Source organism: Triplophysa rosa, linkage group LG14 (assembly GCF_024868665.1).
Source record: "Triplophysa rosa linkage group LG14, Trosa_1v2, whole genome shotgun sequence".
In the NCBI taxonomy this organism is placed as follows: Eukaryota; Metazoa; Chordata; class Actinopteri; order Cypriniformes; family Nemacheilidae; genus Triplophysa; species Triplophysa rosa.
In genome coordinates, this window is record NC_079903.1 from 10,785,915 (window position 1) to 10,811,366 (window position 25,452).

At 38.3% G+C, this 25,452-nt stretch overlaps 3 protein-coding genes and 1 non-coding gene across 6 annotated transcripts; 1 reads left to right on the forward strand and 3 right to left on the reverse strand.

The window, feature by feature from the left end:
* The first annotated feature begins 3 nt into the window (after positions 1-3).
* On the forward strand, positions 4-9,933 carry relb (v-rel avian reticuloendotheliosis viral oncogene homolog B). The gene is made up of 11 exons (XM_057350884.1): positions 4-98; positions 591-602; positions 755-927; positions 2,989-3,291; positions 4,736-4,896; positions 4,992-5,083; positions 5,173-5,304; positions 5,420-5,524; positions 5,603-5,818; positions 7,638-7,712; positions 7,799-9,933. Exons 1-11 carry the CDS (start codon positions 62-64, stop codon positions 8,260-8,262), a joined length of 1,770 nt encoding a protein of 589 aa, XP_057206867.1. The 5' UTR covers positions 4-61; the 3' UTR covers positions 8,263-9,933.
* Positions 9,934-11,487: 1,554 nt separating this feature from the next.
* Positions 11,488-14,284, reverse strand: mrpl28 (mitochondrial ribosomal protein L28). Of its 2 annotated transcripts, none has more exons than XM_057351343.1 (6): positions 13,880-14,284; positions 12,907-13,218; positions 12,652-12,804; positions 12,278-12,409; positions 12,086-12,175; positions 11,488-11,756 (listed from the first exon to the last, which is right to left on the reverse strand). In XM_057351343.1, exons 2-6 carry the CDS (start codon positions 13,192-13,194, stop codon positions 11,661-11,663), a joined length of 759 nt encoding a protein of 252 aa, XP_057207326.1. In that variant the 5' UTR covers positions 13,195-13,218; positions 13,880-14,284; the 3' UTR covers positions 11,488-11,660. The 2 variants fall into 2 exon arrangements, with proteins under 2 accessions (XP_057207326.1, XP_057207327.1); XM_057351344.1 differs by having other exon boundaries at positions 11,489-11,756; positions 12,086-12,172; positions 13,880-14,281.
* On the reverse strand, positions 14,206-14,292 carry trnastop-uca (transfer RNA opal suppressor (anticodon UCA)). The gene has a single exon. It is a non-coding gene; the product is annotated as a tRNA-Sec (tRNA).
* A 971-nt stretch (positions 14,293-15,263) lies between these two features.
* On the reverse strand, positions 15,264-25,166 carry cul5a (cullin 5a). 2 transcript variants are annotated; one of them, XM_057351489.1, is made up of 19 exons: positions 25,104-25,166; positions 23,986-24,095; positions 23,799-23,898; positions 23,416-23,592; positions 23,199-23,340; positions 22,910-23,055; positions 22,746-22,826; positions 22,103-22,196; positions 21,747-21,877; positions 21,416-21,523; positions 21,085-21,149; positions 20,479-20,611; positions 20,225-20,356; positions 20,018-20,141; positions 19,729-19,904; positions 19,488-19,649; positions 19,201-19,319; positions 18,982-19,105; positions 15,264-18,897 (listed from the first exon to the last, which is right to left on the reverse strand). In XM_057351489.1, exons 1-19 carry the CDS (start codon positions 25,119-25,121, stop codon positions 18,703-18,705), a joined length of 2,337 nt encoding a protein of 778 aa, XP_057207472.1. In that variant the 5' UTR covers positions 25,122-25,166; the 3' UTR covers positions 15,264-18,702. The 2 variants fall into 2 exon arrangements, with proteins under 2 accessions (XP_057207472.1, XP_057207471.1); XM_057351488.1 differs by having other exon boundaries at positions 20,479-20,626.
* Positions 25,167-25,452: the final 286 nt, after the last annotated feature.

A 25,452-nucleotide genomic window follows, 5' to 3' on the forward strand; every position in this document is an offset into this window, starting at 1 on the left:
ACACAATATTTATCTACGAGTGCGGGAAAACACACAGAGAGCTTTATTCGTCCGTATTGCGATGAGAAACATGAGCAACGGCGCAGCGGATAATGGAGGTCAGTTCACTTTCTCGTGTGTTTAGATCTGTCGGCCCTGTTGTTTTTATGATTCAGCATGTTTCATTGATCATTTTTTGGTATCGTGACGTTACGCGAGGAGTTATACACGCGCGGCATATAATTCGGAGCGCCATTTCACGTTATGTCGCGTTTTTATTAAGTTATCGTATGTACGTTTACGTTATCTCAGAAAAGTGGGAGTTTCTACAGTTACATCCTAGGCCTGTATCGAAACATTAACACAAGCCCGTTGACGATTTCCTTGTAACGTCGTCTAAAACGTTATCATTTAGTATGTTAAATGTAGCCTATGTGTTAACCATGCTGATAAAAATGACAAGCCATCGCAGATGCTAAGTTGAGATAGTTACAAAATGATATTGTCCCTAAACGTTCATATTCTGCTACATAAATAAATGAATAAATTCTCAGTTTAACAGTTAACCTTATTTTTGGTCTTTTTTCCCCCTCATGTGTCTCTCTGCGCAGTACTGGATCTAGGTGAGTGTCTTGCGGTGACGTCAGTGTTTGCGTTTACCTTAGTCGACCTACACTTACCTTCACTATAACAGTGTGTAATGCAGCGTGTGGGTATATAATCGTTTGTGTCGACTATACAGCTCATGTTCACGTATGTATCCATACGGTTACAGATATTATAAACGAGTACCTTCTGGAAAAGTCCACGAAGGAGTTGTCATTGACAGTCTCTTCAACATTGCCTCTTCCCGGTCCTCCACCTCCACCTGTGGAGCAGGACATCCGGAAAGTATCTAGAAGCAGGTGTAGTGCTCCAGTGTTGGTCTCCAGAGGAACCGCACCGCTGGTGAGTCTTCATGTGATACGTTTTTCTTTTATCTTCTTTAAACGTGTTAAATAAGAAATAAATGGTAATATCACACATTTATGGTGTTTTATGTGTTTTTATTGTTGTGAGTGTTTATTGTAAATAGAGTGTATTGTCAATGGAGACAAATTTCCTGTTGGAATTTTTTTATTTCATTGATTACCCTAACCTTAAAAAACAATAGAAACCATCACAGAAATTCTAATAGTTTCCATGACATGTACCATTATATGAACAATTAGTTTTTGTCTGTTGAAACCATTACAAAATTCCTTTTTGTAGTGTGTGTTGCATTATGTCAATAGGATTTAATGGTGTATTGGTTCCCGTCTGCCAGATAACATCCCACCAACAGAATCCATCACATACCAGTAGACACCATTATAATTTCCATTAAAACCAGTACAATTCCCCTTATAATCATTAAATCCGTTAAATTTTCGATTGTGTTTTGAGCACGGTTCTAATATTTTTTCAGCAGGGAAGGTTTGCCTTTAGACATAGGATTTATGATTTTCTCCCGAGTAACAAAATAATGCTGTAGACTTGCATTAAAGGGATAGTTCACCCTAAAATGAAAATTCTGTCATCATTTACTCACCCTCGGGTTGTTACAAACCTGTATACATGTCTTTGTTCTGCTAAAATGAGAGGAAGATATTTGGAAGAATGTCAGTAACCAAACAGATCTCATCCCCCATTTACTGCCATAGTGGGGAAAATAAATACTATGGGAGTCAATGGGGGATAAGGTGTTAAAGTCATTTTCACAACAGGTCTAAGTTTATTTGATCAAAGAAATTGATACAGGTTGGGAACAACTTGTGGGGGAGTAAATGATGACAGAATTTTCATTTTTGGATGAACTATCCCTTTAAAAAGAGGGATCTTAGCCATATCTAAGGATGAATATGTCATTGACATTTGGTCAACATCTTAACAACCATTTAAGAACACCTGATGGCAAAGTTCTTTGATAGATGTAAACATCTATTTCTTTTACCTAAAACACAGCTCATGTTGTACAGTATGTGGCTTTTATTTGATTGTTTTTTTAAAAGTGAAGTGCGTGTGATTTATTTCCTTGACACTTTCCAAAGTGTAAACAATAGAAAAGGTAGTTAGCATTAGCGTTATACAATACATGCCAGTAGTTTTGTTGCATTTCTTTTGGTAGATATCAAAACTTGTAATTCTGGTATAGCCAAGTACATTGTTTGGTTTAAGCATGGGCATCAATGTTTTCAACACTCAGAAGGTGATTTGTAATCTGATGCCTGCTTTCAGTTAGTGCTCCTCTCCCTGTACAAGACAGATACCCTCCTCTCTCCGCTTCCCCCTTTTTCATTGGCCGATGAGCTCTGTGAACTTCCTGTTTCTTTAGCGTGCTCCCTCTGGCTCTTCTCAGCGGTCCTTTGTGTAAGCGATCTGAGTACTTTCTTAGGCATGTCCAGACGTGGATTTTCACAACTCAATATTTGGCATCTGTAATTCTTTTGTCTTTGATTTTGATGACAGTCGACATGAGTCAAACAAGCCGTTAATCAGTTTTTCCTCCCCCTTTATGCCCTTTTCAATAACTCACTTTCTATTTTCCTCTTGCTTTCTTTTCTATTTGTTGTCTGTTGCTGGTTGAAGTATTTTGTCATAGATGAGATTGTGTTGGTGAAACGCCACAGGACATTATTGACTAGGCATGTTTTTGTAGTGTAATAAAGTAGTGTCCTATTTATTATGTCCTTTTATTTTCTTATAAATACAGAAAAAACAAAGCAAACACTGTTGGCAAGATTCATGTGTTTAAATATTTCATTTATTGCTCATTTATTTATAAGGTTTGTTCATTGATTTGCTTTGTGGAAATCCAGCTGTGCCCCTACATGTTTTATTGGTGGTGGTGCTTGCTTACTAAGTGGAGTTAGTGGGCGTAAATGAAAATGAAACAGTCCATAGAATTACTCTGAAGGCCGTCAAGCCACATGTAGAAGTCGGAATCATATATCAGCGACTCATGAGTTTGCTCTGACTCTCTTTTTACAGCCTACGTACAACTGTAACCAGGTCCCATCTGCTCACACTGATGGTATGGCATCAATGCATACTTCACGAGGTCACAAAGTGGCACCTCATCGGCGTGGACAGGGATCTGCAGCGGCCCCGTGTCTTTCTCTGCAGATCGGAACAGAACATCTGGAGAGCTTTCTGGAGAAGCCAGAGCTGGTGGTGGTGGAGCAGCCGAAGGAGCGTGGCATGAGATTCCGCTATGAGTGTGAAGGACGATCGGCGGGCAGCATCCTCGGAGCGTCCAGCACTGATGTCAACAAGAGCTTGCCTGCTATCGAAGTGAGTCGAGCATAAATTATTCGCTTCACTTTTGTATTTGAATTAGGGCTGTCCTAATATCAGATTTTCACAATGTGGGTATCGTGGCCAAAAGAATGATATTTTTGAGATATTTACTTAAATTGTTTTGATAAATAAATATTACTAACAGCCAATTTCATGTTTCAGTTAGTTATTTGTGTGTTTTCTCTTTTTTTGGTGAATGAGTGACATAGAAAATTTGAGTGTAGGGAGGCGAAGAGAGAGGTTGTAACTAGAGATGCACCGATACTAAATTTCTCCACCGATAGCCGATTATTCAGAGTGATATCTGGCGATACCGATAATTAATATTTCTTAACTTTCTGAATGTTATTAATTCATAAAATATTAATATTGAACACCAAACCGCCGATGTTTCTTAAAAAGTAACTATTACAATGTCCTTAAAATTACATTTCGTGCATTGTGTAATGTTGCTGTGTGTAAATGTAAGCAGTCTGCCAAGTTGTAATGCCGAAAGTGAACGAATAACGAAGTTATTGGCTTGGGAAAAAAGGAGTCGATGCTGAATCACGACGTTCTAATTTCAGTTCCGGGTCAGATTTACGTCACTCCGTGTAATGCCTACGTTCCATTTGCGACACTGCACGCGGTAGACCAATCACAGTAGAATAGACCATCTTACCAATCAGATCAGAGTGGGCTGACAGAAAGGAGGGGACAGATGAATATCAAAACTAGTCATTTGAGAGACAGTCAAGAAGTAAGGTAACAACTGCCTAATATTAGAAAATGAAAGTGTTTTTACACCGTGTTGTATGTAAACGTGTTGTTGGACACTCCATAAACCAAAGTAGGACCTTAAAAATCACAAAATATTTACTCTTTAACATTTTCTATATAAACAGTGCATTCCGATAATGGCCCGATATATCGGTGGATCTCTGTTTGTAACCGTGGTGGGATATTTACATTCTTATCATATGTGTAGTTAATATCATGGTTATTATCAATATATTGTGACACGACACCCTTAACTGTTTGTGTTAGGTTGATCTCATGTTATCATCTTTTTGTCAACCTTTTATTCCATAACCAACAAAAAAAATCAACATCAGATGAATGATCAGTTAAACCTTCTAAAGGTGTGATTTTTCCATTTACTTAAATGCGAAACCCATTCAGTCACTTTGTTTGATTCAAGTGGGTGTGTCTGGAATGCACCAACTCTCCCAAGTTAGCGGGGTTCCCCCATGATGGTTTGTGGCTATTGTATATGAAGCTGTGTGCGTCTATAAAATAACATTTCCTGGAGAGGTGTGGTATGTGTGCGCTCTGCGGAGGGAATTACCTTAAAACCACACAAATAAACATTCATTGCTGCCATTGGTAGTGGTTATAAATAGGTCAACAGAGTTACTAAAGCAAAATTGAAACCGTATTTTATCTCTTAATCGTCTAGATCCAAGGCCCCATTGACACCATCAAGAAAGTGACCGTCACCGTGTCTCTAGTGACAAAAGACATCCCTTACCGTCCACATCCACACTGCTTGGTTGGGAAAGACTGTTCAGATGGCATCTGTGTCATCCATATTAATCCTCACAGTTCCTGTAGACACAGGTATCCTATTTGGTTAATGTCTTTTTATTTGGGCAATGGGATCGGCAAAACAAGGTGTGATTATCGACCTTCTTTTACATATTGGTGTTTTCCAGTTTTGCAAATTTGGGGATTCATTGTGTGCGGAGGAAGGAACTTGATGCCTCGCTGCAGAAGCGAAGGAATAAGAATATTGATCCTTTTAACAGTGAGTACTGGAACGTGACTGTTGCATGCATGTTATCTTGCATGTGCAGCATGATGGTGTTAAATGTTTTTATTGTTGCATTTCGACAGCGGGCCACTCGAAGAGCATTGAAGATATGGACATGAATGTGGTGAGACTGTGTTTCCAGTGTGAACTAGAGCGAAAGGATGGAGAAAGGATCCAACTTGGCCCTGTGGTGACCAATCCCATCTATGACAAGAGTAAGAACAAGTTGTCTGTAATGTCTGTACTGTTTATGTCCTTGTGAAACAAATCAATGAAAGTGAGCTTATAGTTTCCTGCCTGATGATGTTGGGATTGTTTGTGTCGGATTAGAGGCGACTACAACGGCAGAGTTGAAAATCAATCGGCTCAACATCATCAGAGGCCCTTGTACAGGAAAAACTGAGATTTATATGCTCTGTGACAAAGTGCAAAAAGGTAAGTTCACATGAAAACACTATTTCCATTACTGTTTTCCAATGAAATTCTACTAAAAAAAGTAATTTGTGCACGCAGATGATATTGAGATAATCTTCAGCTTGGAGGACTGGGAGGGCAAAGCTGAATTTGCCCAGACAGACGTCCACAGACAGATCGCCATTGTCTTCAAGTCCCCGCCCTTCCGGGAGCAGAACATATCGGAGGAGGTGGAGGTCAATGTGTGTCTACGCCGTATGTCTGATCGGATGGACAGTGAAGCAGTGAAATTTACCTATGTTCCAGACAATGCAGGTGATCTATCAGACCATTCTCATTAACATTGTGTGAACAATTCTTTTTCGTATACACTACCAAAAGTTTGGAAACACACAGTTTTTTTAGATTTTTTCTGCATTTTGGAATCACAGTAAACTCATCAAAACCATAAAATAATAATAGTGCAACTGTGGGAAATACAGCCGCTGATAAAATAAGAGACCATTCTAAATTTTAATATAATCAGCATTTCTTGATGTATTGTGTTCATTCCAGTCCAGTGTCTGTTGAATTTCAACAAAATCAAACCTCAGGAGTGACATAAAGTCATCCAACAGCAATATGAAAGACTGACAGCATGACAAGACACAAAAATCAAGGTTATCACATATAAACTAGTTTTTGGACCTTTCCTAAATGCATGTACAAATATTACTGTTGTATTGCTTAAAAGTGAATATTAACTTGTTTTCTTTGCAGTATTTGAAGGGAATATACAGAGCATCTTTTCTGTGTTATTTTGACCTTTTTCAATAAATGCAAATAGAAACAATATTTTTATTTGAAACTTAGGAGAAATATTGTTAGTAGCTCACAGAATGAAATAAAAATGATCATTTTTACCTAAACTCATACCTATAAATGGTAAAGTCAGAAAAACTAAAAATAATTTTGAATTGGCCTTAAATTTTTCCGCGGCTGTATGTTGTGACTAAATATATACATTTTAGTATAGTATATACATTTTAGTTTGTAACAAAACGATATGCACGCACTGGGACATACTAACAGGAAACGGAAGTGGCCATTAACTGTCACACACATCAAAATATAGCTCTTCTCTCCATTTAAGTATTTATTCATTTATTGTTTCATATGTAATGTTAACTATAGTTATATTTATTAATTTAGTGACGGATCAGTTATTTAATTTTATTAATGCAGTGGAGCGTCACTAAACTCCGCCTACTCGCGGTGAGTTGTGGGTAATATTAGTCGTTAGAGTGTGCATAATTCTGCACTTCGAATTTCTACCGGAAGTAGTAGACCATCCGGGAATCTTTGGAATATTCTTTTCAACATACTACGATTTGGGACATACTAATTCTACTTTCGAATACTATTTAGGCCGGATAGTATGCGAATTGGGACGCAGCAACTGTTATATTTTAGCATCTTCAAAGTTGTCACCCTTTCTTTATAAATTAATTGGTCCAAATAATTAATTTAATAAATATATATTTTTAATAAAATTTTAATTTTCTAATGACAGAACTGAATATGTTGGCACAATTATATTTTTGTCTACATATACACAAACATGTACACCTTCAGATTAAAAGATTTTTAAGATCATGAGGTGTTGACTGGTACTGTATATGTGCCATTTTTCAGATTTTTTGCCAACTAATAAAATCCTTGCTGAATCCAAGATGCCTCGTATGCAGAAATGAATCTGCACCTCTTTTGCAATTGATAAAGTACTGTAGAGGTTGTGCCATACTGTCATTTAAAGAAACTTAGAAATAGGCAGCGTTATGCCAGCTGAAACCGAAAGTATCGCTTTAAATCAGTGGGACTTTTGGTATTTATAGAAGGCAAACAAGTCAGTTATTAGACTTCAGCTGTCTGTGTGTGTCCTGTCAGCCAATGCTAATATGTGTGAGCGCTGGCACCGGTGCCACATAAAAAGAGTTAAACACCATGTTTGGTTTCCTGGTTTGAGGGGTGGAGATTTATTGTATATTTCCAGTATATTTTGATTGCTCAAATGCATAGGACTATTTCAATGTGACTTTCTACAACACGTTTTTGTTGATTTGAAAATTGATTTGTTTCACTTTTTAACCCGCAGATCCATATGGTGTAAACCGCAAGAGGAAAATGAAATCAGATATTAAGTTCAGCGAGCCATGCAGTGTCCCTCAAGGTAGCGAAACTTCTTAAAGACAACAAAGACATTCTTTTAAACCGTCAACAATGTACATTAACGTTTTATCCTTCCTGGTCTAACAGGTCAAGACCTCATTGCGAACGAACCCAACATGCCTCAGCAGTTCGACCCATTCTACGCTCTTCCCGAGTGCAACGTTCCTAACATTCCGATGGCGGTCCCTGCTCAGGACGGAGCCGTCCACTTGCCACCCCAGGGCATGGATGGAATTCAGTACATTGAGGAATTTAAACAAGAAGACATTTGTGTTAGTCTGGATCCAGAAGCTTTGGAATTCATCCTTCAGAGCATTAATCAGTGCTTAGGTACGCACGACACGTTTATGGTTAATCCCGAGTTCAACTTTGCTGACAACGTGGATACAAAGTCAAATTTAGAGGCTGGCCAACCTATGATGAACATGGCTTCTATAAATGATGCACACTTCAGTCAGATGGTGAGTGAGAACCAGATGTTTCCATCAGACCTGGAGAACATCGAAGGTCTCTTATGCCCTGTGAAAAGTGAGAATGAACTCAACCATTGAATGCACATGTGAACTCTTGTGTCTTGACTGTTGGGACTTTGGTCATACAGACGCTGCTTGACTATAAACACAGAGTGGACCAGGCAAAATGACCTGCAGTTTGGTTGTGTGCATATTGATTCAATAAATCGTGGACATGAAAAACTGATAGAAGGTGGGACTGATTTTTTCAGCCACTGTATCTGTTGGAAAAGGGAGCAACAGATGCTGCTCGACCACTTATAATGTGCCAGTTATAAAATTGATAATTTATTTTTGGGCTTTTCAAGTAAACGCCAGTAGTCCCATGCTCAAGTTTACTTACTAACATATTTAAGTGTTGTATTTAACGTGGCGTTTGTTACTGGTTAACATTTCTGAGGTTCACATGAAGTGATTTCAACGAGCGGCAATAACACTTTAGTTCTAGTCGTTCGATTTATTCATGTCATTTACACCAACCAGACAGTGCGCTCTAACCAGACACAACGTACAAAGCATCAATATCCACCAGCCGTTCAGAAGACCAATTTCTCAGTTAACATCATATACGTGTTGAATAAAGTTGTGCTACAATCTCAAGATATATTGGCCAATAATCGGTATCAGTCGATAAAAGCTATTTTTCAAACTATCTGCCGATAGTTTCAAAACAGCAGATGATCAGGGCCGATATGTTCTGTCAATCAAAAGAGGACAGGAAAATGCAACGAATTTGTGCTCTGTAAAAAAGGGTTAAAAAACATCAGCAGTTTGATGTTCAATATCATAATTCAATAGTCATTATATGAATTAATAACAATCAGAAAGTTTAGAATATTGATTTAAGCTTCTGTATCGGCATCACATCGGTTTCGGAGGAGAAATTTAGGAGCGTGCATCTCTTAACAATTGCATGTAAACATATTGAGGAAAACTTATCCATTGCCTTAGTCTTTGTAGCATTATGTCACCAATCTGAGGCCTTAAGGGGGTTCTGGCCGTGACCCACCAAACTGACAGCACAAAAGGTTGTGGGTTCGGAACCCAGGAAACACACAATGATCAAATGTGTAGCCTAAATGCACTGTAAGTTGCTTTGGATAAAAATGTAATTGAAAGCCAGGGTGTTGTGGGCTTTTGGGACGGGGCCCGACCTCAGCACCTCAAACGCTTATAAATACGCTTATGATAAAGCGTTCGAGTTGTAAAACAGCACACTAACTAGGTGATCTCCTACAATTTTATCTGAACCCACCTTAAAAGTTACAACCCAGCCACAACATGTGAAGCATTTATCCGTCATAAAAAACTAAGTATCAAATGTGAAAAATATTATTTGCTGCATTACAGCATTTTAACTGTGGACGGATACGTCGTGCCTGGTTAGGACACATTGTAAAGTTTAGCAGGAAAATGGAGGAATTGAAAGAAAATGCAGAATATCTAGTCAGTGGCATGCAGTGTGTATAGTGCTTATGTCTGTTATAACTGTACATTTTAATCAATATTAATGTTTTGAAGGAAGCTGCAATCATGGTAGCATCGTGTTAATTGTTGAAAAAGCATTTCGTCCATAAATAAAGTCTAAAATACTGCTGTGATTCATCCTTGTAGAAAAGTCTGAAGTCTGCTAGTTGCAAGCAAAACATTGCTTTTTACCTGATATTGTGTGTGCAGCTGTTAATATTAAAGTCCCAGTGAAATAAAAATTACAATGTCTATTTTTTCATGAAATATTGCAGCATTTATTGTAAATAGTTTATCAATGTGGGTCATTCTCTTTTTTAAAATTTGTGTTCCCCTTATAGTCTTTCGTTAAAATCTGAATATGCACTTCCTTCCTGTAATGACTATCCATCTTAAAGGAAAAGTTCACCTCAAAATCAAAATAGTTATTTTTTACTAAACCTTAAAGCCTGGAAATCTCTCGGATGTCACCTAAAATATCTTTACTTGTGTTCTGAAGACGCCGGGAGGTCTTAAAACATGTTGAACGTCATGTGAGTGAGTAAAAAATAACACGATTTTGAGGTGAACTTTTCCTTTAAATGACATAGACGGCTTGGGCGGACCATGCGTTAACTCCTCCCCTTCAACTGTCAATATGCTGCCAGTTCCACTTCAGAATGCAACGGCTGTTTTATACATCCAATCAAGTCGCAGAGAAAGATGAACGCCACGGCCACTGTTTTTCTCATTAGAAATTCCACTTCACTCGGAAATGCGTCAAAATACGGTAGTAAAAACGATCGCAACTTCTGGTTCACGGGGACTTTAACAGTTTCTGCTGTCCTGGTGTATAGTTGCCTGTTAGTCACCAGTTAAATGGTTCTCTCTTGTATCGACTGGTGGTTCTATGGCCAATGTCCAACCAAAACCATCAAACGTGTTTGCCAGCCGCCCCATACACCTCATGCCACTAGCATTCCCAGATTCTATTGATGGAATACAAAGAGAAGTGCTGTCACTTCCTCATTCACTAGAGCTATTGTTATGCTTAGCCGCACTTCTCTCGTATTATTTATAGTTAAGAGAAATACTCTTTCTTATCTGGCGTGTCACAATCTGTGACAAAGCTACCGCCCACAGCTTTTCAACAAACGTTTTTAGATGTGGCTTTAATTGAGGTTTTTCCCACATCATTCCATCACTCCTTCTGTTTTTCGTCTTTTTATGTGACGCAACTTCAGACTAACTGGGTTTGTCATTGACTTGCTCCGCAAAAAACATGGTTACAATGAAAGTCCAATTTTGAGCAATCGCACCTAAAGGAAAGCTATGATGAAATGTTTTACAGTTGTAAGCTATAGTCTTGCTTATTTCTTACAACTTCGTCAACTAAACGGCTCTATTGAGAAATGGCCAAACAGATGCTATGTTCAACAGTAACATAGTTGACACTATTCTGTACACTACTTCTGAGAAACTTACACAATATGCAATGCTAAACATTTTGAACTAAAGTATACCACACTAGTTTGTACTAGTATATATTTTAAAGTGGACATTTAAGGAAGAGTTTACCCGAAAATAAAAATTCTGTCATTGACTGTCTTGTAAATGACTCTCTTCTGTGGAACACAAATGAAGATATTTTGAGAAATGTCTGTGTGGTTGTGTGTCCATATAATGGAAGTCAATGGGGGGTCAATGTTGTTTGGTTACCAACATTCTATAAAAAATCTTCTTCATGTCTTGTCATGAGTAAATGATGAAAGATTTTCATTTTTGGGTGAACTATCCCTTTAACTCAAGTTGATTCGTTACAATGACAAATAAGGTTATTCTGGTCCATTTGGCAAATTTAAATCTCTGGACATCTTTATTAAGTCAAAATGAAATATTTACAGAACATAAGCATGTTTTTGTTGCAGATGTAATAAATACATGATGTATATTCTTAATGTAATACAGTTCAACAAAAGACTAAACAATCTTCATTTCTTTTCCACAATAGTAGGCTCAGAGAGCTTCTTAAAAGCAAGTTCATTAACAAGCTTCTCCACCAAACCACTGTAAAGAGGCTCTGGATCCTGAAAAACAGAAAATCAAGCAAGATTTTGTGGATGGCAGAGATGTTTAGTACATGTATAGTGTATTTTACTCCACTACATTTCATAAATACGTTTTTACATGTTATTTTTTTACTTTTAATACAGTACTTAAGTACATTTTTTAAATTATATTTTTATTATATATTAACATTTATAAAACTAGATTTGAATGTATCTCACATCTCAGTATTAAAAGGTCAAATAAAAAAAATTAAATGTACTTGAAAGTAAAAGTACTATTCAACACTGGTGGATGGCTGCAAGACAGGGGTGGTAACAATCCAACTGAGTTTAACACAATTCATCACCTTCTTTTCCAATAGTCTTTGTTTTTCCACCGCTTCTTCTAAAGTCAAACCCACCCATTCAGCTTCCTCTTCTGGGATCTCAAAATGCTGCTTATAAGAACAACACAAATACAAACACAGTCTTAACACCACCGGTTGCTCTCGACAAACAAGTAGATAAAACATCACCATGTCTCGTAACATGCGACTCACCTTGTAACGGTTGTAGATCTCTCTACGGTCCGGATCATTAGGGTAGAGATCCTTATCTTTCTGCGCCAGTCGTAGAAGCATTGCACGTTTTAGATCCATTCCGAATTTGGAATTCAGTTCTTGCTTGGGTGTCTGATAATGGAAGAGATATACAACCAAATTGTGCTGTTAATGTCTCCTGTAAATCCTGTAAGTCTTTTCAAATCCGTCCCTGTTTAGAGATAACCCATTTAAATTTGAACTAAATGTTAAAGACGGTGAGAAATTAAACGAAAAAGAATGGCCTTTTGTACCGTTCTTACTATTTTAAGTTAATCAAAAGATTTACAAGCAAATGATTTAACAATTTCAAGTGACTTGTACGGACTCCTCACCTTAAGAATGTAGATGTCAAATCCAAAAGCTGCATCGATCAGGTCCAGCGTGCGAGCCGTCACTGTTACATTGAACTTTTGGTCGAGGATCTCACTGTACAGCTCTCTTTTAAACAGCTGTGGCTTCCAGGTTTTGCGCAGTCTAGTAGAAAGCTGTTAACAAATGCTTCATGATCAGCCGAGTTGGTAATAGAAAAACCTGGATGCAATATTACTGTTTGATTCTGTAAATGTAAAGAGGTACAGGTAGCTTACCTTGTCATTTTTGGCATATCTGAAGCCGGATATCCAACCTTCTCCACCCCAGAGTCCATCCTGAGATTCGGGTGGATAGTACATTGGGATGGGCACGTCCTGCACTCGCTCACGTTGGCCGGTATTGGGATTAGCTCTGTATTTAACACCCAGAGGTTTCCAGTGGACAGGAGTAGGAGGGGTGGTATCCTGCAGAGAGCGGAGGTAGTGCTGCGGCAGACGGGCATAGATGCCTTTCTGCAACTTCAGAGCCTCCCATATTTTCGGAGGATATTTGTGTAAAGGCATTCTGCACAAACTGATGGACAAAACCTTGGAAAGAGGGAAAGAGTGACAACATGCATTACAGTGCATTAAAGAACATTTAACCACAAGACACATTAAATACTAGACCTCTCTCATTCTGTTGTATATATTATACAGTGCAGCTAGCTGTCTCACCTTTTTATAACTTCAATGAATATTTCGTAGGGTAAAGTCCGTTTTTTTAAGGGCAATATCAGATTCAGTACAGAGTATTGGCTACAAGGAACATTACAAGAAACATAACATTTGATTATTTACCAGTAAATAAGATCAAACAATAGATTTAAACAGTTAAACAACTATTAAACGATTTAGGAAACAGCAAAGATAACAAACAAATGTTGTAAATTAAAAACGTTAAAATTTAAACAGTTATGCACACGTGACAGTTTGCCCCATCTGACATTAAGAACAGTTCAGCGTTTCTGTTAAATTCTAGTTAAAATCTATACTTTCCTGGATGAATGATAGTGTGATGTTGTTATTCGCTTAACCCTTTTACCCGAAAACTATTACATAAATTTACTGATATTGGGATTTTAGTTTGTAAGAGCTGCACGCTAGCTATCATCTCATCAGCTAATTTACAGCATAAAATGACAATAAAAAAACACGAACAATGCAAAAATAATGAATACAACGTATATCAATTGTTTAACACACTTACCAGAAAATGATGCGACCCAAGAACGTTTATTTGAATTTTACATTATACATTTTAACGCGCTAATCTAGTTGCACAACACGCTGTAGTACTATCCAAGGGCATGCTACGTCATTTCCGAAGACGACACAACTGTGAGTGCTGCGATTGGTTCAACGCAGTGTTTACTACGCTGATTGGCTTGTTGTATATTTGCGCTTCCGGGTTTAACGGCACTTATGTTTAAGATATTCGTCAGTGTTCTAAAATGAAATAGCTTTAAACACTTTTACAAAAAATGCAAACACCGAAACGAAGTTATTCTATCAAATCGTCACGCTCCATTATTCCGCCCGAAAGGTGGAATTGAACCACTCTGCCGCTAGGCAGCTACAGGTTTGAAGCCTGCACCCCGGACCACCGAGGTTCATCCGGGCAATATACATCGTCATCAGCACGTCAATATAAACCTCCTTGTGGTGCTATATGTTACATTTATGGTGAGTGTCATTTGTGACTGTATTTTAAGCACGTTTCAATTACAATATGTTGTGACAAATTCAATGGTCTGACAGTATAGGATCTGGAAGAACGCTAGAGTTTGAAATATCCTAAATAAGCTGCCGCGTTTCATATGCAAATGAGTTACTGGCCATTGGTTCAAATGTAGTAGGCGTTCTACGTTGTGTTCTTTTGTAATCTCTGTCTGATTCAGTGAAATGTTTTGTAAACCGAGGAATGTATGCTTTGCAATATTATAAATATATATGATTGTACAAATCATATACAAATGTTTTACAGGTGAATAAAAATCACACCATGACAGTATTTGCTAATGTATTTTGTATTGTTTTAGATGTGACATGGGACAACATTTTACGGTTTTTGCATTAATAATAGTAATACATTCCATAAGTAAGTAATATATCTTCATAATATATTTTCTAGAAATGTGTTTCAAGACAAATATTTAGTGTACAGATGAGAGAACTGATATTTAGTTGAGATTTTAAATCAATTATTAAAATAATCATTATTTCTTCATTATTTTTTTTCATATTTTTTCTTTATATAAATTAAACACACATATTAATTTATAAGACGAATTTATAAGAGGAATAATAAAATGGTCATCATTGTCTTATTTTAGCACCTTATATTTCTTCTTTTGACCATGACCAGCTTGATTAAAATCATACTTCTTAAGTTCTAATTGATATTACGGATTTTAAGATGCATTAGTAATGCCGTTCTAACTGCTCTGGTTGTATCAGAGAGAAGAAACACTTTATTGTATATTATCCTCAGGGTCATGCCTTGTCATGTGACCATAGGTGCTATAGAAAGAGAAAATTTGGATCAAGATTTAATTTTAAACAATAAATCATCACAACACAAACATCAGCCACATTTTAAAGTCATTTTTATTTTGCCAGTTAATAAATAATGCAACTGAAAAACAGACAAAAATAACCCTAATGGAACCTAATAAGATAGCAGTACACATGGTTCACCCAGACAGCATCTGTTCAACCGTTTTTTTTCTAGATCTCAATCTTCACTGGACAGTGGCACACCTCAGACATTTTAGAGATACATTTCAAATATTCTTGAAGCTGTCGGCTCCAGGCAAGAAATCTTGAAAGCGGAAATTTTTAACAGAAACTTCTCAGGATTACAGATAGTTTTGCTTGTCACAAAAGCAGTGCGTCACATTATAGTCCATTCTATTTAGTGTGTTTTCAGTTTCTTATTAAATCTCAAAGGATCAATGTGGCGAGATCCAGGAAAAGACTGAAAAACTTCACTCACATCTCATACAAATGAATACTGATAATTGTTCGTTCACTCTTTAAAAGCAAAAACTGGTTACAAATGTAAGTGCAATATACCTGGCTAAAGTAACAATTCTGATTTAACTGATAAAGAAATGTTTAGAAACAATTGTGTTGATGGAAAGATGGAAGATAAAGGAGACAGATAAAAACACACCTGTTTGATCTACAATAATGTTGAGTGACACAAAGGACAGTCAGTGTAAGGAAATCACAAGACACATCACGACAGTCTTAGGAGTGATACAGTGTTTGAATTATTTTAGAAGTATTAGAATGTGACTCAGTTATTTCAACTTGCATTCCACTGCTTGAAAAATATTTGAAAAAAGTGTCATGGCCCAATGATCAACCCCAACACACAATAAACCCAATTTAGTGTGACACAATATAAACAATTTAATAATGTGTTTTAATATATGTGTGCATTCAGGATTGAACGTTTATTGGAGAAAACAGCATCAACAGATTTAAAAACTGCCTTTGATATCCTGATCACTTATTGCATCGTATCACTAAACACCGCACACGGACTCCAGTTGCTGAAACATTCTACGCACATCAAAGAATACATATTTGAAATTTGTGAACAAAAAGAGCATAACTCATAGTTTCCCATTTAGGTCACTCACACAAATTCGGACATAAAATTTATTCAGTTTCAACCTCACATCAATGTACTGAACTTCAGTTTTTGAGACTACAGTCACTGGGAAAAAACAACAATAACAAAATTTGGCTCCATTATACCACACACAAAAAGTCCATTGTGATTGATACTTTTGGAAATTATAGTGCTTGTCCTAATAAAATGATGTGATTAATACAATTGATACAAGAAAACTAGAAAACACAGCCATTGATTTTAAATGCATAAACGTAACATAATATGGCAGCATCCTTTGTAAAAAGCTCCAAAGCGTGCACACGCACACACTCTCTCTCTGTCTTCACTCTCACAAACATGCTTAAGTTATAAATAAAGTGGACAATCAAAAAACATAATGTTCTCAAATACTGTTGTACATCTGGATCTTTTAAAGAATGCCTTCTCACTACAATCATTTCGATAGACCCACAAGAAATCAATAGCAAGGGATACAAATGAGTTTAAAGGATGGTTCACAAAAAATGACAATTCTTTCGTCATTTACTCACCCTCATGTGTCATATTACTTTCTTCCGCAGAACACAAAAGAAGATATTTTGAAGAACGTTGGTAACCAAACAACATTGTTTCCCATTGAATGGAGACAAAACCACTGAGACATTTCTCAAAATATTTTCTTTTGTGTTCCACAGAAGAATGAGAGTAACAGGTGTTGAACGACATTAGGGTGAATAAATGATGAACTACCCCCTTTAACTACCAGCTGCATTGAAAACAGCTTTTGGACAAACAAACAAACGCCTGTAAGAAAATGTCTTAGCGGAGATGGACAGCTATTCTGTAGACACTTTATTTCAATATAAGCGGCACATTTTTTATTGAGAGGTTATGAAGTTGTCCTCCGAAACCTATTATTTGTCCCTATTTAGTTTGAATATGCACTTTTTTGTTAATTACATATTAAAAGACAGTGACTGTACGTAACAAAGAATTTCAAGTTATGAAATGTCCACCTATTTTTGATAATGCCATAATTCTTATTTTACATCAAACCCACTGACCAGAGGCTGCCAATATCTGAACTATTCCTGAAAAGCACTAGTAATTTTCTGTACTTAGATAAATGTTAATCCTGAAACATATCTGGCATACAGCATTTATAATAATCGATTCATGAATCCAGTCCTTTAATTACATATGAGACTCTAGTTTGCTGTTTACGCTATCACACAGCTTCTCCAAGTGGCTTTTGAAACATAAATTAATCGATTTTAAAATAGTGGAAAAGACTTTTCGATCACAATTGTTCACTGAAACCGGGTTAAAGAAAAAACATGATATCACTTTTTAGCTCAGCACTCCTGCGCTTTGGCAGTGTAGAATCTAATGAATGACAGAACAACTTTCTCTGGAGCAATGCTTCCTTCTTGTCAGACATCAGTAACTTATAAACGTTGAGTTCGTGCAACAGTGATGGGGTGAACGGAATCAAAAGTCATCTAAAAAACTCAGGGGCCAGAGGTGAAATTTTTTAAGGCTGGGCATTCTCTGCTCTGGGGCTCTACAGGCGATACATCAGTGGACCTTAACCACCCTATCACACCATGTCCCTGGAATAAATCAGTCAGCATCTCAGCTTTCACCTGAGAGCGATAACGGAACATCTGCCCATTTCCATCTGCCTCTTTCTGTAGCCTAATGACAGGTATAGAAATGTATACTTGGTAGCCTGGCATTCAAATACTCGACTACGAGTGTTCAGAACTCATCACTTTGACGAAATAAAAACCCAAAACTCAAGAAACACAACCCAAAGAAAACACAAACAAATCCATGCTGACAAATGATGGCAGAGATGGTGAAAAGTGCTAATGCTTGTCCAACGTCCCGTGCCATGCTCCCCAGTGCGGGTGTCGGCATGTGCGGCCGGGTGTTTAACAGTTGCGGGTGTGACGGCTCTCGGCCTGGCTGTGCGCTTAGGACAGGTGGCCGTGGCGAGGGCCGCGCAATAGATTCGGGAGGGGAAAAACACACATAAACAAGTCCTCGGATGAATGTGACATTCCCACTGACCGCATGCTGCTGGAGATGTGCACAAATAAAGGCAAACCGCCCACCATGCATACTGACTACCAATGGCAAAAATATAATCCTTTGTCTTTTTTCCTTTTTTTGTAAATCTCCTGTCCTTGTCTTGCGGGTCTTCGCTGTAAGGTAAGGCAGGGATTTTTTTTTTTTATGAACTTTTTCCGATGTGTTGACTGCCAAGCTCATCACTACGCTGGAAGACCAGCAGCCCCAGCAGTATCTTCAAGTCATTACAATCCCTCCCCAGCTGCTGGTCGTCGAAAGGTACGTCGTCCCCAGAACGTTTGCGGATCGTCTCCGGAGTGGTTTCCACGCTACGCCATGTAGATGAAGGTGTTAATGTCCGTCTCGTCTCTCTTGATGTACTTGTGCTCGATGAGCCACTCGATCTGTTCCTTGATCATCTTCTTCTGAGGAAGGAACATGTTCTTCAGGATCTCCACCAGCTCGGTCTGCAGCTGAGCATTTGTGATCTTCTTACGCATTTTCATGATTTGAATGATGGCCTCCTGAAAAACATCGCAACGTCAGGCCGGAAGACAGAAAGAAAATTGTGTGTAACAACAGTGATGCTCTATTTTTGAGTTTCATACCTGCGTTCTTAATATTCTAAGCTGGACGATGCCTTCGTTCTCTTCTTCTCTCATTCGCTCGGTCGTCAGCTGCAACCGACCGATCAGGTTGATCTTCCCCCTCTTCTGAACCTTGGAGTTTTTTCTGAGGAGAAACGAAAATCTCAAGACATCTAAAAGCAACTTATGTCAAAGCAAATACAAGAGTCCATTCAGAAAAGAAAAAGCAGATGTTCTTACATCAAAGAGAATTCCTGGTTAACGAAAAACAATGTACTGTCTGTGAAGTCTTTGGGAGAGCTCACTAGAGGTTCATATGACAGCACTTGGCGTTTGAGCTTTGGGAAGGCAACAAGAGACTGTAGAGAAAGAGATGGAGAACAATTCAGTTGTTCAACAATCAAAACAAGCATCTTGGAGATGTTGCCACAGTATCATTCTGTACGTGGACAAAAAAGACGCTACAAAAGTATAGAATGTGGGCTTTTCGAACTTATCTGGCTTTGAAACTTCTGCAGTCTGCTTACCCAGAGAGTTCGTCTCAGTTCAGCATCAGGCAGCTCTGTGGCGAGTTTCAGATTCTCAAAGCTGATCTTCTCTCGAGGTCTTTGGTTCCAGGCAAAAAGTACAGCCAACTGAAAGGTTGTGACCTCCAGGTCGTACTGTCCTACTTCATTCTTAAACGTGATCTACCAGAGAAGAAAGTGTAACTGATTACATATTTAACGGCGAAACTAAATAAAATATAAACATAAATAAATAACATACAATTCCATTGGACATGAGATGGTGCCAGTGAAGTTTTCGGCCGCTGTGGTTCTTCTTGTAGAAGTCTTCCACCTCTGGGATGAGGTCTTCCAACTCAGTGGGTAGAGACACAAAGACCTTCTCTGAGCTGCGTGACCACGCTCCAGCGTTCAAGATCTTTATGTTCACCGAGTCCGCTGGGTCACACAAAGAGTGTCAAATGAATGAATGAAACAACTTTCCATACCAAAACATCTTTATGTTATGAAGCTGTTTTGTTTGAGCAGCCCAAAAATGAGACAAACCAAACCTGGTAAAGCCAGCTTGTTGTGTTTGTGCATCTCCTTGAAAACCTGGTTTAGATCTTCTGACACTTTAATGTCCTGGAACATTCTGGCCAGCTTGTTCACATAGTCGGCAGGCATACCAACTTCCTAAAGCAAGAGAGATAAAAGTAGACTATTACATTTTTCTATTTGTCAAACAGAATTGCAGTCGCTCTTTCTTCTGCACTTACCCTGAGCCACTCAACCATGTTCTCTTCGATCTCACTGTCTGCTGAGATGTCCAGGATCAGACGTCTAGTCAGGTGGGCTTTGTGATACCTCATGAATACGTCCTTATTCTGGACATATTTTAGCACTAGTAGCTACAGGAAAAAAATCACAGAGTCGATGTTTTAGAAGATAAATTGTAGGCGATAGAAATGACAATTTGTGGACACACAAGCAATGAGTCAACAATATTACAAGACACCTTTGAGCCACGTACCACTTCTTTCAGCTTGAGCTCAATCTCTTCTGAGGTCAGTTTTTTGCTAAGTGGCGTCTTTCTTAGTAGCATGTCACAATAGTTGGCTAGAAGCTCTGGACACTTTGACTCTGGTTGTGTTTTCAGGCCCACCCTGCATCCAGACATACTTAGAGATATTAAAAGAATAATTTATCTGAAATTACTCGTGTAACACTGTGTGCATTTTTTCTTTAATGGAACACAGAGGGAATCATTTTTAACAGAAGCTGTTCTTTACCCTTTAATGAAAGTGAATGGTGACCACTGGTGTCAAGGAAGATTTCAATCTGATTGAAAGATTCTGTACAAATATTGTTCTTTCTGGAGCTTGTCAGCCTGGTCACCATACACTTTCACTGCATTGTAGCAGCTCTGGCATTCTTTGGCATTCCACATAAGGCAAAAAAATCAATGGGTTCGAAATGAGAGCAAGGAAATTATGATCCGTTCCTTTAACAAAGCTCTATAGAAACATTTCACATTCACAGTAACACCAACGCTATCAGAGAAGAATAAAGCACAATGTTTAGAGGATCTCACTGAAATGGACTTTGAATAGAAGCCCAGAATGCTGTCATCACTCACCCCTTCTGCTTCATTGGCAGCTCCAGCTTAAATATTGTGGCATCATTCACAACTGCTTTGTATGCCTAGAGGTAATGAAAACTGTATTAAACAACAGCAGGTGCGCAAGTTAAAACTAACCACTTCAGTTATCTTTCATTCATTCAAAAGACAAAATAACCCAATTCAGCAGTGCATTGAAATCAACAGCGTATATAAAAGACTCATTATGCAACTTTCTGTTGTACTCATGAGGCATCACAGATCATTGGTGACCATCTGGGGTGTGATCTACTCACTCAGCCTACTCAGAAAGACCAGCTGAATGAATGTGGATGGACGGTACGCTTACTTTATCTCTTGCCGTCAGGAATCGCGGATCGTCCTGGAACGCTTCCTTCACTAATTTACTAAAGCGATTGAACAGCGTCAGCAGCTGCTCCACATACTTCTCAGAGTCCTAAAGAGAAACACGAATGAGAACTTCAGCATACTGGTGGTGACCTTATGGCTTAAGATCTGTGCAAAACAAAGATCAAAGGTTCAAGCCCAAGCATGGACGATCCAGGACCAGATTGGTTACTTGTGTAATAGTGCCGAAAGAAACGGCACAGATTTTAGGGTAATGAAATCGTCCCAGTTTTGCTGAAGATTATCCTTTTTTTTATCAAAGTGATGCTCACAGTTGTGATGGTCTCGGCAGCAGCCACCATGTCTGCCAGTCCTGCGCTGATGATGTGGTCCTCTAGATCTTTCAGCATGGGTTCAATCCCACTGGGCACTTTATCCATGAGTGAGAACATGAGGTGCAGCTCTGTGCAAGAGGTGAGAATACAACACTGTAAGATGTAAAGCTCTTGGCTTTTATAAGGAAATTATAGCCTCAAACGCAATGCAAACGTAGAAATTATTTGTTGACAAATAAAATCAAGGTCCCTTCAAAAAGGCTTTACTTGTCTTGTCTGTAAAAAGCTCAGACCTGAACATCAATCACAAAAATAAACACATAAATAGCAAAACTGTTAGATTTTGAACTCACTGTCTGTCTCATTGCGTTTGATCATGCCTGGACATTCTGCCAAGATGGTTTCTTTAAATGACGTCACCAGTGCATTCACACAACATTCCATAAGCTGGACAAAGAAAACAATCAATTTCACAATGATAATCTATCATTAAACAGACAATAATCAACTATTAAAATATTTTAAACTTTTAAAATTTGTATTAAAGGTCCAATGTGTAATTTTGTGGAGGATCTATTGACAGAAATGACTATGTGTATAAAGACCCTACATAATGAAGCGTTATGTTTTTATGACCTTAGAATGAGCTATTTCTATCTACATACACCGCTGGTCTTACATGGAATTCTCCATGTTGTTTCTACAGTAGCCCTAAACGGACAAACTGCTCTACAGAGCGTTTCATAAATACATTATCTCCTTCAGCAAAAAAGCGTAAACGTGACTACTTCTTTGTCCTTAATTAGCCTCCATAGTGCTTCAAAAGGGAGGGGTGAGTGGTGGAGTGAGCTGTTGGTTGCAATTCGCAACATCACCACTAGATGCTGTTAAATTTCATTCACTGGACCTTTAACTTTAATGCATACGATTCTAGCTCAGCATTTCATACATTATATAAATCTGATGAATTATGATTGAGTTTATTCTTATACTCACTGCTTGTACAGAGTTACATTCACGTCGCGTTTCTAAATACCGTAGTGCACGTTTCTCCTCTTCCCTTAACTTAGCGTCTGCCTGTGACGGAGACAATATATGATGCATTAAGATAAACTCGAGGACTAAATATCTCGCAAACAACAATTTCAGGCATGGCGTACATATTTCATATAGTTTTGAACTCCATTCTGTTGCAGATACGATGGTGCCTGGGTCCTGTAGAACCTCTCAGTGGAGTCTAGATAGGCTTTCTCAAAGTTATCCCTGTAAATCTGCAGCTTATCGTCAGGATTGGAGCACAGGTTCACTGGGGAAGTGAAAAGATAGATTCATTACACATTATTAGATTTCAATTCACAGACTCTGTGGCTTTCTGCTGTGTCAATTAAATGTGTAATCAAAGCCACGTGATGTATTCTTTAAGTCATGTTTGATGTGTTGCAGTCTCACCATATGACTCTCTGACCCCGATGACCAACTGAGAGTCGAACGCTTCTCCCAGGCGTTCAGCGTGGACCAACTTCATTGCGCTATCTTGCAGTCTATTCTTGATGTTGGAGAAGATGGATTCATTCCAAGTGTCCAACATCAGCTGAAGGAAAATTGCAAGTGGTCATGAAAAGTAACAAAAGTTAGCAAGAACCGTGTCATGCTCAATTCTGCTCACCTTTCTAACAATGCTGTCCTCCACGTTGGACTTCTTATTGCTGCCCTGTTTACCCATCAGGGTGATCTCCAGCTGGCAGAACGGCTTGGGCAGAATGTCGCACTGCGTGAAGAACTTCCTCCACTCCACGATGTAAGCCTTGAGGAGCGCCGTGTCATCTTGATGACTGAGCACTCTCTAAATGCCATTGGGTTAGACCAACAATGAGCAAGAATGAGAAAACACCTCCAAGTACACTCACCCAAGTACTCGGACAAAAATACTCATTTAAGATGGCATATTTTATTAGTTATTATTTTATTAAGTGTGCTTTGCTTTGATCTGGCATGACTGACCCATCAGAATACAGTAAGCTGGAGAGCAAAAATTGGAACAGATCTTACCGCTTGGGCTTGCTTAATAAAATCTAAAATGTCCTCTTTGAGGGCCTGGTGGATCTTTGCTGGTCCTTTGTCGTCCCATAAACAAACTGCATGAACATCTCTGTGGCAATGATAAAGAACAGAAAAGTGATCAAAGGCTCACACTATGTTTAAGGTTAAGGATTTAAAATGACTTGAAGGGCCTTACGAGAAAAGATCAAACCACTGCTGCTTAGTTACGGATTCTTGGCGAAGCAACTTAAGGACAATGGGGCGCATAAGATCCCACTTGTCCTCAAACTGGAGGGACCCCTTGTTCTAAAATAAAAAGATAATGGGGAGGACATAGTCTGTTAGAAAACAAGTGAATGCCTGTATTCACATACAACACATGGAACCAGATACTATGGCGATTTTAACACAGTTTATTCACTGACAACTGACGATGCATTGAACAAATGAAGTAGTATAGCAAAAAACATCTGTTCTGGTGAGAAGTAATTTCTTCACAAAAAAGGCAGTGTATAATAAGTTATCTGTCAAAAGCAGTAATTTCTTCCTACAGATTAACATTATAATAGTGTAGGTAATAAATGCATGTGACTCTTTTCTGATGAGCAGTTTGGAATCTATGGCAGAATGACAAAACCACAGATAGTGAGTTTATTAATCAAACTGATTTAGTTAAAAAACAAAACAACAATGTTGTTTATGTAGGCAATCAGTAGATTTGATGATACAGACATCATGTTTAGCAACATAAAAACAATCTATCCTCATACATACGTATGATACAAGTGTCCTATTCATAAGAACTGATTTATTTTTTCACAAAATGTCCAATAAATATCTGACTTTAGAGACATGACATGTGGCAGGGAAGAAAAAGATCAGCACGTGAGTCTCCAACTAACAAAAATACAGTAACATTAGATCATTAGCTTACATTCATCAGTGTCATTTAACTAGCATTGGCCAAGCTAGCATAAGTGCTAACTGTCAACAGCAGCAGAAGTCTTCAAGAGATATACTCAAAAACTACATGATAGTGATGGTCAACACCCAGTGGACTGACTAGTGACTTTAACTGCTTCACGTGCAGCCAAGCATTATTGTGTTTATTAGCTTTATGAATTTCTGTTAGCACACAGCATGCTAGCTGAGGAGAGCAACACAAACTAAAAACTCAGCAGACAAGCACGTAAGAGTCCGAGCAAGCCGCCAAATCTCAATGACAAAACGAGTCATTTGAGTCATATAGGCGTCTACATGAATTTGTACTGTTTTATTGAGAATTTGAAGGCAAAGAGCTAAAGCGTCTCTTACCTTTAACAAATTAGACATCGCCGTGTTTCCTTAACTTATCCCCTCGCGCAATCTCGCGAGATTTGGTGCGGTATGAGAACGCGGTGTGCGACTGCGCGATTAGGTCACGCAGTCGGTGTAGAAGTGTTGTGGTGGGAGTGTTATTGAACACGTTTCTTTAACGGTTATATGCACTTGAACACAGTTCTGTTTTACGAGATGCAATGGCGCATATTTGCTCATTTATTTCCACAAAGTTAGCGGTGGCATTCATTGGTCAGATACATGACTAAACATATGCAGACAGTTGAGAGATCCTTATAAGGGTGTATCACATGACATGCGTGCGCGAGACTGTTTGTGTGTACAC

What these genes read in the sequence shown, in the direction of transcription:
- relb (XM_057350884.1), top strand. Translation starts at nt 62, where the DNA reads ATGAGAAACATGAGCAACGGCGCAGCGGATAATGGAG. An exon ending in CCAGAGGAACCGCACCGCTG is followed by an intron (nt 928 to 2,988) that starts GTGAGTCTTCAT and finishes CTCTTTTTACAG; the next exon opens with CCTACGTACAACTGTAACCA. An exon ending in GCCATGCAGTGTCCCTCAAG is followed by an intron (nt 7,713 to 7,798) that starts GTAGCGAAACTT and finishes CTGGTCTAACAG; the next exon opens with GTCAAGACCTCATTGCGAAC.
- mrpl28 (XM_057351343.1), bottom strand. Translation starts at nt 13,194, where the DNA reads ATGCCTTTACACAAATATCCTCCGAAAATATGGGAGGCTCTGAAGTTG. An exon ending in TTGACATCTACATTCTTAAG is followed by an intron (nt 12,410 to 12,651) that starts GTGAGGAGTCCG and finishes TTCCATTATCAG; the next exon opens with ACACCCAAGCAAGAACTGAA. An exon ending in AAAGACTATTGGAAAAGAAG is followed by an intron (nt 11,757 to 12,085) that starts GTGATGAATTGT and finishes TCTGTTTTTCAG; the next exon opens with GATCCAGAGCCTCTTTACAG.
- cul5a (XM_057351488.1), bottom strand. An exon ending in CAGTGGTTTGATCTTTTCTC is followed by an intron (nt 23,899 to 23,985) that starts GTAAGGCCCTTC and finishes TCATTGCCACAG; the next exon opens with AGATGTTCATGCAGTTTGTT. An exon ending in ATCTCATGTCCAATGGAATT is followed by an intron (nt 19,650 to 19,728) that starts GTATGTTATTTA and finishes CTTCTCTGGTAG; the next exon opens with ATCACGTTTAAGAATGAAGT.